This window comes from Alexandromys fortis, unplaced genomic scaffold (genome assembly GCF_014885135.2).
Source record: "Alexandromys fortis isolate MF-2015 unplaced genomic scaffold, M_Fortis_MF-2015_v1.1 scaffold_22, whole genome shotgun sequence".
In the NCBI taxonomy this organism is placed as follows: domain Eukaryota; kingdom Metazoa; phylum Chordata; class Mammalia; order Rodentia; family Cricetidae; genus Alexandromys; species Alexandromys fortis.
The window spans coordinates 794,037-807,347 of NW_026067900.1; the positions used below are offsets into that span (position 1 = coordinate 794,037).

At 40.5% G+C, this 13,311-nt stretch overlaps 1 protein-coding gene across 1 annotated transcript in view; it reads right to left on the minus strand.

The window, feature by feature from the left end:
* Positions 1–12,994, minus strand: part of Aph1b (aph-1 homolog B, gamma-secretase subunit) — a 28,522-nt gene extending 15,528 nt beyond the window's left edge. Inside the window, exons 1-4 of the mRNA XM_050125693.1 lie at positions 12,740–12,994; positions 11,338–11,508; positions 4,474–4,547; positions 3,835–3,957 (exon numbers count right to left, since the gene is read on the minus strand). Coding sequence (XP_049981650.1) covers positions 3,835–3,957; positions 4,474–4,547; positions 11,338–11,508; positions 12,740–12,852 — 481 coding nt within the window. The 5' untranslated portion in view covers positions 12,853–12,994. The remainder of the gene's footprint in view (positions 1–3,834; positions 3,958–4,473; positions 4,548–11,337; positions 11,509–12,739) is intronic.
* Between the last annotated feature and the right edge of the window lie 317 nt (positions 12,995–13,311).

The following is a 13,311-nucleotide window of genomic DNA, read 5'->3' on the forward strand; positions in this document are numbered from 1 at the left end:
CCATAACAGAAATCACCCTAACTTAATGTCAACCATTATGCCCTACCCAGTATCAAAGAACATGCCTCTGACAGACAGCTCAAGAGGCAGCATAGGGTCACAACCACTGTCAAGTCCTGATGTGCCATAAAGCCCACAGTTCCCTTCTTGAGATAGCATAATTCTGCTAGATGGACAAAACGATCCCTGATCACAACTATTTGAAACAAACAAACAAACAGATTGGCACACTTAAAATAGTTCTGGCAATATTTTTACTGTGTAAATCTCTCATCTGCAAAAATTGCCAGATTTGCATCTTCTATCTCTGTTTACATTGTGTAGCCTGGGTGTGGGTGGGAATGGGGGGCGATTTAAGAATGACAGTATATGTAAAATGCATAAACCTAAGATGTATATATAAGTTAGTGGAATCTACTATTGAAGGCTGGCTCTTTGGGCACTAGCCATAGCTGGAAACACACTATTATTATTATTACTCTCCAAATGTGTAGAGTGACTTCTCAATGGGAAGACATAATATTTCTTTAACAGTGTCAGGAGAGAACTGATTCCAAGTTGTCCTCTGAACTCCACACATATGCCATGGTAATGCATATAAATTTTATTCCACAACAATAAAAAATTTACAATGTGAATGCTTCCTCTAGAAATCAGGCCATGAAAGCACACTGATGTGAATACTCTGACTCTCACTAGCAGAGAGGTGGGGAGGGAACTGGCACAGTAGAGCCAAGGCTACACTGGAGAAATGGCTGTGGAGCAAGTCAACAAATACCAAGATGCCTAGTCCATATGTCCCACACAGTCAGAGAGCCACGTGGGTTCTAGCTGAGGTAGTTGAGGAAGTCTAGACTAATAAAGCTTAAAAACAGTGTGAAATTTTCCCTTTCAGATCTTTATAGTACTGGGTTTATTTTCATTTAATGCTTAATGACTCTGAGCTGGACATTCTTTCTTCATTTTTTTGTTTTCTTTAGACAGTGTCTTACTATGTCCCTGGCTGGCTTCTCTCATGGCAATCCACATGCCACCGCACCCTGAGTGCAGAGGTGTATAAGTGTACACCACCATGCCCAGCTTTTGGTCATTACTTCTGTCCTTTCCAAAAAAACTGGAAATTGAGGTCTGCAGGGAAGAGGTCTCTTCCTTCTACTTGGAACATCCTTCCCTGAAGCCCCTTCCTTGGTTGGTATAAGCATTATTCATCTTTAAGTATAGTTCTATTCAAATGGTACTTCCTCCATAAGCTGTGAAGTGGCATCTAGTAACTCTAGTAACAAAGGACTCCAAGAGGCACTGGGGATGGAACTGAATGAGATAGCCATAGCTCTTGCTTATAGTTTAGACACAACTGAAGAGAGAAGCATTAAACAATAGTCACATCAATCATTCACAGCTGGTGCATATATGACAAAGACAAAGAACTTTACTATCCCCATGTCAGTCAACACATCTCTTCTCTGTACATTTATATTATGCTTTGTGTTTGTTTTTATCCAGAAGGCATGGAGAAATCTTCGATAATTATTATAGAATTCATAGTTAAATAATCAATTGGACTTGTATCAAAATATTCAATTAGTGAGCTAGGATATGATTTGAACTTGGAATCTCAAGCCCATACTTCTTCTCTACCAAGAATTTCCAAGAGACAGTAATGAGTTTAACTCACTGCTGGCCTGCTCCACAAACACTGAATAAAACTGTCTTACATGTGTACTTCATAAACTATGATTGCCTATAACATAAAAATTCATGTACATACAGGTATCGTACAATATGTGTATTATTAACATAACAGACACAGATATAGATGCTAATTAATGGCTTCATATTCCTTTCTTATCCTAATTACCATTTTAGGAACAAATCAACCCTCCCAAGGGACTCATTTTTAAATGGACTTGAAAACAGCCTGCTTTACGGAAGGAAATTAGCACCATCTAGAGGACAAAAGCCAGCAGTACATGAGGATGGAAAGAACAGCTTGTCTTTTTATTTTCTACTGGGCTCTGACGGACTTTAGCCATTAAAACTACATTTGCTTTTTACAAATCAAGTATTATTATTATTTAAATTTTAAGCAGGGGTCTAGAGAAATGGCTCAGTGTGGTTAAGAACACTGGCAGTTCTTTCAGAGGACCCAGGTTCAATTTCCAGTAACTGCATGGGAGCTCACAACTGTCTGTAACCCCAGTTCTGGGGGAATCGACACCCTCACACAGCCATATATGCAGGCGAAGCACCAATGCTCATAAAGTAAAAATAAATCATAAAAAATTTATGCCAGGAATATCAAGTTTGGGAATCTGCTATGTTGGAGGGAATGTTAATAAGCACGATCCATTAACACACGTTCCCTTAGCTCGCAGCCAGAGTTAAAGAGTCTGCACTGTATGCTGTAGGCCTCAGAGAGTCAAAGGCTTTTCAAAAAAGGGGAGACTAGCTTGCTGGCTTCCCAGAGGACGGATTCACTTGAAAAGCTGACAGCATCAGTGTCCACAGGGGAGGCTAAGATTTGAACTAACAAAGAAACTAAAAATGGTGGAGGACTGTCTCTGGGTTCAGGGATGGACATGATGTCTCTAAACTATGGCAGCTTTTCAAAATTGGTTGTTTCTTGTTATAACCTTTTTATTCTATTAAAAATCCATTGAAACCCTATTTAGTTCTTTTTGTTGTTGTTGTTGTTTCGAGACAGGGTTTCTCTGTGGCTTTGGTGCCTGTCCTGGAACTAGCTCTGTAGACCAGGCTGGTCTCGAACTCACAGAGATCCGCCTGCCTCTGCCTCCCAAGTGCTGGGATTAAAGGCGTGCGCCACCACTGCCCAGCCCCTATTTAGTTCTTAATCATATTCCCCTGCAAGATGGTAAGCTCCCTAATGACCTTTAGCCTGACTGTGATCTTTAAATTGAAAAATAAGTTTTAACTGAAAAACTGTGCATGTGAGTTCACTATTTTAATGACATAATTGCTGTTGGTCTAGACAACTACAAACACATTTTTCTCTAAAAGAGAAATTTAGTAAAATAATATTCTAATTATAAAACAAAGTTGTGATCATTGTATTGAAACTTGTAGCTGGTAAATAATCAATGTGAAAAGAGTTGGTTCTTTTTTACTGTATCTTTGCATAAAAACATTAACTCATCTACTATCTTCCCCTCTGAATTTAAAGTTCAAATCATCCTGCCTATTTGTAACAGGCACTGAGTTATAGATCAATCAAAAATTAGAATTTAGGACTAGGGGTCTTGTGTTGATACCTAGTGCTAGGCCAGAAAGTAAAGGAGGGGCTTACAGGTGTATATTGAAGACAAATATAAAATGACAAAACAAGGAGGATATATCTCACACAAATTAGCTGCTAATGTCTCAACTGTACTGTAACATTTTAGTATAGCCAAATGAATATATAGAAATCTTTGGTTGGTTGGTTTTTGTTGTTCTGGTTTGGATTTTTGTTTTTTTAAGATAGGGTTTCTTCTGTGTAGCTTTGGAGCCTGTCATGGAACTTGCTCTGTAGACCAGGCTGGCCTCGAACTCACAGAGATCCACCTGAGTGCTGAATGTGTGCCACTATGCCAGAAAAATACATAAATCTTATGCAAGATAAATTCCCATAATATTCTAAAGTACTCCAGTTATACCCCTGAACGCACTTCCAGGACCTTCACTTGTAATACCTAAAAATATCTTCCCTTAAAAAAAAACCTTCCCTTTAAAAGGCTTTATCATAAATCGCCTTTACTTGAATTATGAAGTCAATGAGTTGCAATAAGGATGATCCTTTAGCACAGAACCCTGAACATACACAGCTATGACACATACCTGAATTAAGGAAGAACTGAGGAGAATCACCATGAATGCCCACTGTGCCTGGCCCCAAGGAGTTAGACAGGGTGTTCACAAAGGAAAACACTCCACTCATGATTCCAAAGCCCAAGCCAGAAACTAAAGAGGAAAAAAAAAAACACCGTTAAGCCCTTTTCCTGTTATGTGTTCAGCTCAAATCTAATTTGCAAGGACTGGGGAATACTATTTCACTGCAGGGAACAGGGTGCACCTGCTGCTGCTGAAGCCTCAGCAAGCTGGAAGGCTAAGTGAGAAAGGAGAGGAGGAAAGGAAGCACAGGATATAACAGTCAATGAACAAAGGAGAGGCGCAGAAGAAAGGAGAGGAAGAAGAGGGTAATGTGCTGAAGACCCTGGCTTTGGTTTACTGTAGCCAGACTGTGAGGGAGAAAATGTGATTGCAAGGTGGGATCTCTGGGCCAGACTGAGCTAATTCTACATGAAGACCTAAATCCAGAGAGAGAGAGAGAGAGAGAGAGAGAGAGAGAGAGAGAGAGAGAGAGAGAGAGAGAGAGAGAGAGAGAGAGAGAGAGAGAGCGCGTGCACTTGTGCCTGCATGAGTGTATGTGTGCCACTTCTATTCCCTTTCTTCCTGACACCACAGGCTTTAACTTACCATAGGCCAGCAGTCGCATTGAAGGTGCTGTCTCCTCCTCAGGGTTTATGCTTTTCAAACCCTCACTGGCTCTTCTAAAGTAAAAACACAGTTTTTATTTTTATTTTTAAAGAGAAAGTCATATATCAAGCAGGTCACAGTACCCTTCAAAGCTAGATACTTAGTAAGGCTTCTGATCAGGTTACACTCCAGAATCCTTTTATGCAAAACCCAGCACATTTTTGATAACTGAAGTTAAACAAAATTTCTATCAACCTCATCTAGCTGATGTCTCCATAAAAGAAAAATTTTAAATATTAGTAACAAGCCAATAGGGGTTAAATTCAATAGGAATAATAGCAATGTTTTAATTTCTGGAATCAATAAGTATTTATCTCATTAGCCCGAGGGATCTACCACTCTGAATTTTCTTTTTCCCAAAGTCTTATGTATTTATCTCCAATTTACTGGCATTCTGTTGTATATTTCATTATGGCCATATTCTCCAAACCTTCATTCTGCTTTCCACTCCAAAGAACCAAAATCATTCTCATCATTCTCATCCTTTTAATAGCAGTTTGATTTTTTTTTTTTGGTGTAGTAACTAATCTCATGCCTCATACATGCTAAGAACATGATCTATCACTGAGTGACACCTGCAGCCTACCCCCAACTTTTTCCATTCTTCCCAATAGTGACTTATTAAAGTAGCTGATATACTGAGGAGCCAAATTCTCACACTGGTACTTAATCATAAGGTCTTTGATTCTAAAATATTTTACATGTTTAATTCATATTCACAATTCAGGAGCATATAAAGCCTGATGTTTCTATAATATCCTGTATGAAATGCTACCTTTAGGCTATAAATACCATAAAAGGAGAAACAAATACTTCTCAGTAATGTCAATCCAGCATGATCATATCCATACTTCTGTTACAGCCAGTTCACAAATATACCAAGAATCTGCCTCTGCCCCTCCCCCACCACCATGCAGACATATTAGAAATGATAGATGTGGTTTGTTATACTACTGTCTCTATTACTAGTCCTGCTTCCCAGAAACTCTGCAACCATTTAAAAGCCAACTGAAAGAATATTTAAATTAAATCAAACATACTGTATAGCATATATAGTAAAATAACAAAAGAACCAAAATACTTTGGAAGGACCTGTCAGTGCTGAAACAAAAGGAGATGGGATGAACTCTGAGGACAGACAAGTTAACCAGAACATACCTATTTCCCAGAGATTGCATTAATTTAAACTTCATGGAAGCCAGGTGTAGTGACTCATGTCTGCAATCCTAGCACTTAGGAGGCTGAGGTAGGAGAACTACTGTATGCCCAAGGCCAACCTGGACTATACAGTGAGACACTATTCAAAGGGCCAATGTAAAATAAAATTTAAAATCTCAAGGAACACATAGTTATTACTGTTGATCTATTCATTACATCAACACAGAATCCCTGCACAAATATAAGTTTCACTGACTATATTTGGTAATGTAAAAATCAACTAAAATAGCCATGTGAATAGTGAAAAGTGTCCTCTGCTTTTCTAGAATCAAAAGGAACGGTGTTGCCCATTTGAAAGCACTGTTTGACAGGAAGGAGGTAACCCAGATATTTATGTGACTGTCTTCATATTTCTCTGGCGCACCAACCAACTAAACTGTATAACTTTCCATGATAAAACAAACTTGCTTGTAAGAGGAATTCTGCTAAATATTAGTTCAACCTTATGAGTTATTCAAAAGTAGTAATCTACAGCAACAAACGTACCCATGTAGTTTAATCGATACATTTGGGAGAATTTTTGTTTTGTGTAAGTTTTTTCTCTCTATTAAATACAGTGTGGTACTGCAATTAGGAATATATTAAGTTTCTAGGCATGGTGGCTCATGTCAGAAATACCAGAAAGGTCAGAAGTTCAAAATCATTCTCAACTATATTGAGTTGGAAGTCATGTGGGGACACATGAGACCTCCACTTTTAAAATAACTTTTAAACTTTTAAAATAAAATAACAAAGCAAAACCACAGAAAAACCCAAATGGTGTATTACTAGTCAGATCTCTTGATAATCTCACTCTCATCTCTACACTCAAAAAAGAGTAAATGAGTCAGAGGTAATAGAGTAGCCCTTTAATCCCAGCACTTAGGAGACAGAAGCAGTTGTGTCTCTGTGAGTTTAAGGCTGGCCTGACTTACATAGCAAGTTACAGGCCAGTCAGTGTTATATAATGAGATGCTAGCTTATAAAAATAAACAGATAGATAATAAAATAATTTATCAATAATTTTGAAAAATTTATATTGTAAAAATTGGAACTTTCAATTTTTGTTCTTAGGAATCTGGTAAAAAATACAACAGAATCTCCACTTCAGTAAACAGAAGAGACATCCTGCCTAGCACAGCCAACCATCTACTCTGTTCACCAGGAACTGACTGGGAAACTCATCACGTTTTGTACTTTCAACTGTCAGTGCTGCAACACTTCCTCTCACAAACTCTGCAACATAGAATGAGGGAGTTTACTCAACTTCTGAATTCAGGTAGTTAAGATATTTGGAGTTTTTCCTTTTGCTTATTTGTTTGTTTGGTTTTTGAGATAGTCTCATGTAACTGGCTGGCTTCAATATTATTATGGAGCTAAGATTATAGCTGTATACAACATGCCCATTTTATTAGGTCCTGGGGATAGAGCCCAGAGCTTCATGTTTGATAGGTAACTATTCTCCAACTGAGTTACACCTTGTAGCCCCTCATACATCACTTTAGAAATTTTACAAATCAGAGTGACAATTTAAAAAAAAAACAACAACAACTATAGCTAGGCTGGGCTGGAGAGATGGCTCAGTGGTTAAGATCATGGACTGCTCTTTCAGAGGACCTGGGTTCAATTCCCAGCCACCACATGGCAGCACACAGCTGTTTGCAAATCCAGTTTCAGGTCATCCAACATACTCATACCAATGCAGATTAAAAAAAAAAAAAACTGAAGCAGGGATGTGGGGGTGTGGAAGGAATATAGGTCAGTGGGGGAGGAGCAAACAAACCCACAGTAGGGGTTACCTTACCTTTTTTCTTTTCTATAAATGTTAAGATTTTTCTAAATTTACTAAATATGTACTTGTATTATAATAAAACTAAATTAGTGATGTGGGATGTCCTTCTGCATGTGTGTTGCTTTTATTGGTTAATGAATAAATCTACTTTGGCCTATGGCAGGGCATAATATAGCCAGGTTGGAAGGGATATAGAGAGAGAGTAGGTGGAGTCAAGGAGATGCCATCTAGCTGCTGAAAGAGACAGATGCCCTGGAACCTTACCAGTAGGCCACAGATTAATAGAAATGGCTTAGTTTAAGATGTGAGAGTTAGTTAATAAGAAGCCTGAGCTAATAAGCCAAATAGTGTTGTAATTAATATAGTTTCTGTGTGATTATTTGGGTCTCGGTAGCTAGGAAATGAAAGAGCAGCCTCCATCTACAAATTAGGTACAAAACTTTCAATTCAAGCAAAATAATTCTATGCATTTTAGGAATCACACAGTAGTTTTAGGGAACAAACAGTTACCAAAGACATCTGCTTTAGGTAGTTAACAGTTATATTTTAGGCTACATAACTTAGAATATTTTAACATTGGTATGGCCACAAGCCAGTTTCTTATTCTACAAAGCCTTGTCATGCTGGCAGTTAAATTCATTCACCGAACAAACAAACAAAAACAAACATTCATGTATCTTGAAAATGTTAATTTAAAAGTTTGATAAACATCCACATTCTATGTTATAGAGTTTATGAGAGGAAGTGTTGCAGCACTAAAGGTTCTTACTATTAATATTCATTCATTAATCCATTCATGAGGAAGGAACTATTCCTCACTCATGAAAAAAAACTTATTTGGCTGCAATGGTTAAAAAGCAAATTTTAGCCCTTAAACTAAAAGGCTCAATTTTTGACAAAACCTATTTTTGGCAGTGGGATATTTAGGTAAAATTTGATTTAAGCCAAATCTTTATCTTAATACAGTGTAGTATAAGAGTTTGATTTAAATGTATCCACTTACATGTTAGTTATTAACAACATGCTACAAAAAAATTGTCAAAATTCTCAAGCTTGCTTTAGCATGGCTATATAATATCCAACAGTGGTAAATTCTCCAGGAATCTGAGAAATGTATTTGTTTTGTTTTGGTCTGGGGATTTTGTTTTTGTTTTTTGACATAGGATCTTATGTTAATCAGGTAAGCTTTAATTTGGAAGTAACTAAAGGTACTCCTGAACTCCTGATCCTTTCAGTCCCATCTCTCAAGTACTAGAATTACAGACCAGGTCTGACGGGAAATTTTTGTGAATATACCAAAAGCTTATTAAATATGAATTCCGCAATGCAAACAAAGGCATTTATTAATGCATGTTTCTTTGACCAACTGATTGCAAATTTCCCAAACATCCTTTAAGAAGAACAAGAATAGCTTTCCTAGGAAGCCAAAGAGGTTTCTCTGAACTTCTCAGCTTGAAAACATGCAAAATATCAGGACTCCCTCTTCACACAGTGCCATTCTCTTACTAGTCTCACTCGAAAAGAGGACCTGCTTTCAGTTTATAGTCTCTGGGAAACTCCAGTCGTGCCAAGGAAAGGTTGTTGCTTCATGTAAAAAACTGAAGACATGGGCAGGAAAGAATAGCAGGTACCACATCTAAACCTTGGCACTCTGGTGAAGCCAGGTCTTGAAACAGAGGTTACTAAGCCTATGTCCAAAACTGTAATACCGTATTAGAAATTAAGATTTTTCAAAATTAAAACTATCATCTAATGTCACAAAGGCACCAGGAGACAGGGACAATGGCAATAGAAAACTTAGTATTCTATGAGGCTGAGTTATTTAGAACACAATGTCTGGTCAAAGATCACCCTGTAGTGTAAGCATTTGTGGAAAAACAGGCACCAAGAAGAGGGGGCCTGTCCACTGCCAAAGGCAGAAAAGGGCTTAGGAGACACAACTATGCCTTTGAAGAACTGAGGAGTGCTAAGACTTGACAGGAACCCTGTGACAATCACCATGGCACAGGCCAAAAGTAGAACCGTTTTGATTACCCTCACAGTAATAAAGTTACATTTTAGGTTGTAGATTGAGGGTTGGGGTATGAACTGTTTGCCTCTCGTGTGCAAGATCCTGGCCTCAATCCCTTGTACTTTCAAATTAAAACAACAATAAATTCAATCTTAGGATGGTAGTAACTAATTTCTATATACCAGAAACATTCAATGCAATTTTAGATGTCTTCCCTGTAAAAATGTAAATGTTACTTTTTGTTTCTTTGAAAGTTCTGGGCTCAAGGTCTTTTCATTTAAGTAGCTGAGGCTACTGGGTGGTGGCCACCATGCTCAGCTTTAAATGTTACATTTTCTCTCTCTTTGCTTTTATTTCTTTTACTTTTTAAAAAAGAATACTGGGGAATCAAAACCACCATGGCTCTGAGCATGCTGACATGGGCCCCACCAACTAAGCTCCATTCCCAGTCCTTAATATTACTTTCAATATTTACTTAATGCTCTTAGTTTTCCCCAGAGACTAGCAATTGGGATTTTAAACCTTTTCAAAACAAATCTTTTTAAAGTTACATGTAGTTGTTACTTATTTTCTGCATGTGCATGCGGGTGAACACAGTAATGCTAAATGTAAAGGTCAGAAGACAACCTGAGGGAGTCTTTTCTGTTCTTCTATATGGACCCGGGGATTGAACTCAGGTCATCAGGCTTGGCGGCAAGCAACTTTATTCGCTGAACTATCATCATGCTAGGAACCCAAAAGCTATGATTTTTTTTTTTTGCTTCTAAGCAATGGCTTCCTGGTGTTGAATTTATAATAAAAATTACTTCATTATAAAACAGATATCTAATATCTATTACTAAATGTTTTTTAGTCCAGAATAATAGTATATTAGGAAATCAAATTGCCAGAAGCCCTTCAAGGTGCTGTTGCTGAGGCTCACATTTTATCCATGAAATCCATGGAGAGTCTCAGTGACCAAAATGAAAATAGGACAGAACATTCATCACTCCACTGAGCTTTACTCCACAAGCAAAGCTGATCTCATGACTTACTGAAATCACATGGGCTTCTGAGTACAAGCTGTGTCTCAAATTAGTGGTTTCCTATGAGGTCCTCATGGGTCTGACAGATGACCACATCTTATCCACAAAAGGTAGCTCATCTCTTAGGCTCTTTAAAAAAAAGTGTATTTTTTTTTTCATTTTGCAGACTTGAAACTACAGAAAATGTTTTAAAAATGATTTTTTTTCTCACCAATAGTCAAAACAATGGAAGGCATAATCTCCATAAGAATAATGTATTTCAGGTGGTAGGAGGGAAATATGACGTCCAAATGGGAAGGCTCTTGGTTGTTCCAGTAAGTATTTCTTGGAGCTATTTTTCTTCAAGGTACTTCTCATCTTATATTTGTTTATTCATTTCTTGCCGTTTCCTCCCATCATAAGCTTCAGGAGGTCAGACCTTCCTAGGTCTCACTATACTCTGGCTGTCCTGGAACTCACTCTGTAGACCAGGCTGGCCTCCAGAGATCCTCCTGCCTCTGCCTTCTGAGTGCTGGAATTAAAGGTGTGCGGGACAGAACTTCTGTCTCTTTACCACCTTTGTAACTCCAGTCTCTACAAAGTGTCTGACACTGGGCAAATTCTCAAGAAACACTTTTTGGGAGGAAGGAGAAGAAAGAGGAAAAGAAAAGGGGAGGATATGAGGGCAGGTAGGGAGGCAAAGCAGGTTTAAATACTCCATATTTTCAGGGTAGAAATGTGCCAATCACCAAATCATAACTCAAGTCTAACTGGGAAAATAAAGCAAACATTTAACTTACTTTAACAGTCTATAATATGCGAGTCTGAACAGTTCTTGGATACAGACAGAGAGCAACACTCCGAAGATGAGCAGGTACTTCTGAATGGGTCCATCTTTGTTGTCAGTAATGACTCTCACTAGGTACCAAAAAACAGACGAAAGCAGAAGAGATACCAACCAGAAGAAAGCACTGGAATGTAGAAGAAAAAAAGCCACAAATTAGCAGAAGCATAAGATTGGTAATGACTTTAAATCTGCTGGAGAAGAAACAAAGATCTTGATTTTTTTTTTAAGTTGGAAAAAAAAATCCTCGAAGCGGTGTTCTAGATCAGCAATTGCTGATCAATGATCTATTTCCTCCAAGTGAGAAAAATAGTTCAAGAGGGGCCAGAGTGCGCAACAAGAGTGTGCTCGGTGACCCTGTCATGTGCACACTAAGAGACTGTGTCATGGACTGGCTAAGTGAAACTTGGCAGCTATTTTTTCTAAGCCATGTTTTGCCTCTTTGGTGTGCCACAGAAATATACAATCCGTCACTCTTGCGATTTTCATATCCTCAAAATTCTCCAGAAACTATGGATTTAATGGTTAGATATCTGTAAAGATGTGTCTTTTTTTTTCTGACAGAAAACAAAGATCTAAAACCTGCATTAAATAGCATGCGCCATGTAAAATTCAGAAGCCGCAAACCCGTGAGCTGGTGTAGCTGTTTTCCAGGCCCGGTTCTTACAATCTCTCCTGCGGATTTTAATGACGACAGCAAGCTTTATAAGCCGTTGGATCAACCGACTCTATTGTTTTTAAATTACAATAGCGAAGGAGCACTATTCAAAGTGCTCAGTCCAGTCAAAAAGAAGCTCAGAAAGGCGGGAGTCCCTGGCCTAACTAGCTGGCCTGACGCCAAGTCCCAGAAACGGTCTTAGCAGGTGCAAAGACCGAGGCCACATTCACCAGCAGAGTTCGGTAGTCACCAAGCTCTCCGGAGGACGTGCCTCGTGGGGTGATGCTGCGTTTTCTCGGGCTTCCACCCTCGGCTGCACCCCCATCATCACCCAGGGGTCTACGAGAAAAATCTGAGCCCAAACCCCTCACAGGCATTCTGAGTCCGAGGATGGGGGTTGAGGAGGGGTGGGCTACTGATCCCCAGCTGACTTAAATGGCAGAGGGTGAGAACGATCTTCGGTGCCCCGGGGCACCGGGTGTAAAGGGACCCCTACAGAAAGACGAAGGCTCCATACACGAATGCCTCTGTGTTCCCACACTTAGCCCACGGAAGCCCAGGCGCGCCTGCTCAGTCCGCCCTTCTCGGAGCCTCCCCTCCCCTCAGCCCTGGCAGTCCCACAGGGGGTGGTGACCCCGAGGTCCTGGGAACCCGGGCTCAGGAGGGAGCCGGCTGCGACAAGGACTCTGGGCAGTCTCACCCGGCGATGAGGAAGATGACGCGCAAAGGGTCGGTGGCGATGGTGAAGACGTAGAGAGAGAGCGCGGGCCCGAAGGCGATGAAGGCGCAACCGAAGAACACGGCCGCCGTCATGACGACCGCAGAAGCCAGTCCAGGGAGCCTGAGGGGACCGAGGAGCTTAGGGCGCTGTCTTAGCGGGTTGCCGGGCGGGGCCGGCTTGCCAGGTGCTCGGCGCTCCTTCAGAGCAGGAGGCGGGGCCTCGAGGTGCTCTATAGCAAGGCGGGGCCGAGGGCGGGGCTCGGGAGGCGGGGCTTTGAAAAGCTCCACGAGGCAGAGCCGGGAGTGGGGCGGAGCTTGGGAGGCGGGGCCTCGAGCTGCTCCACAAGGCCGAGCCGTGGGCGGGGCGGAACCCGGGAGGCGGGGCTTCAAGCTGCTCCTTAGTTTGTCGGGGGGGGAGGAGGGCGGAGCTCTGGAGGCGGGACCTCGAGATGCCCCACAAGGCCGAGCCGTGGGCGGGGCGGAGCCCGTGAGGCGGGGCTTTGAAAAGCTCCACGAGGCAGAGCCGGGAGTGGGGCGGAACTTGGAAGGCGG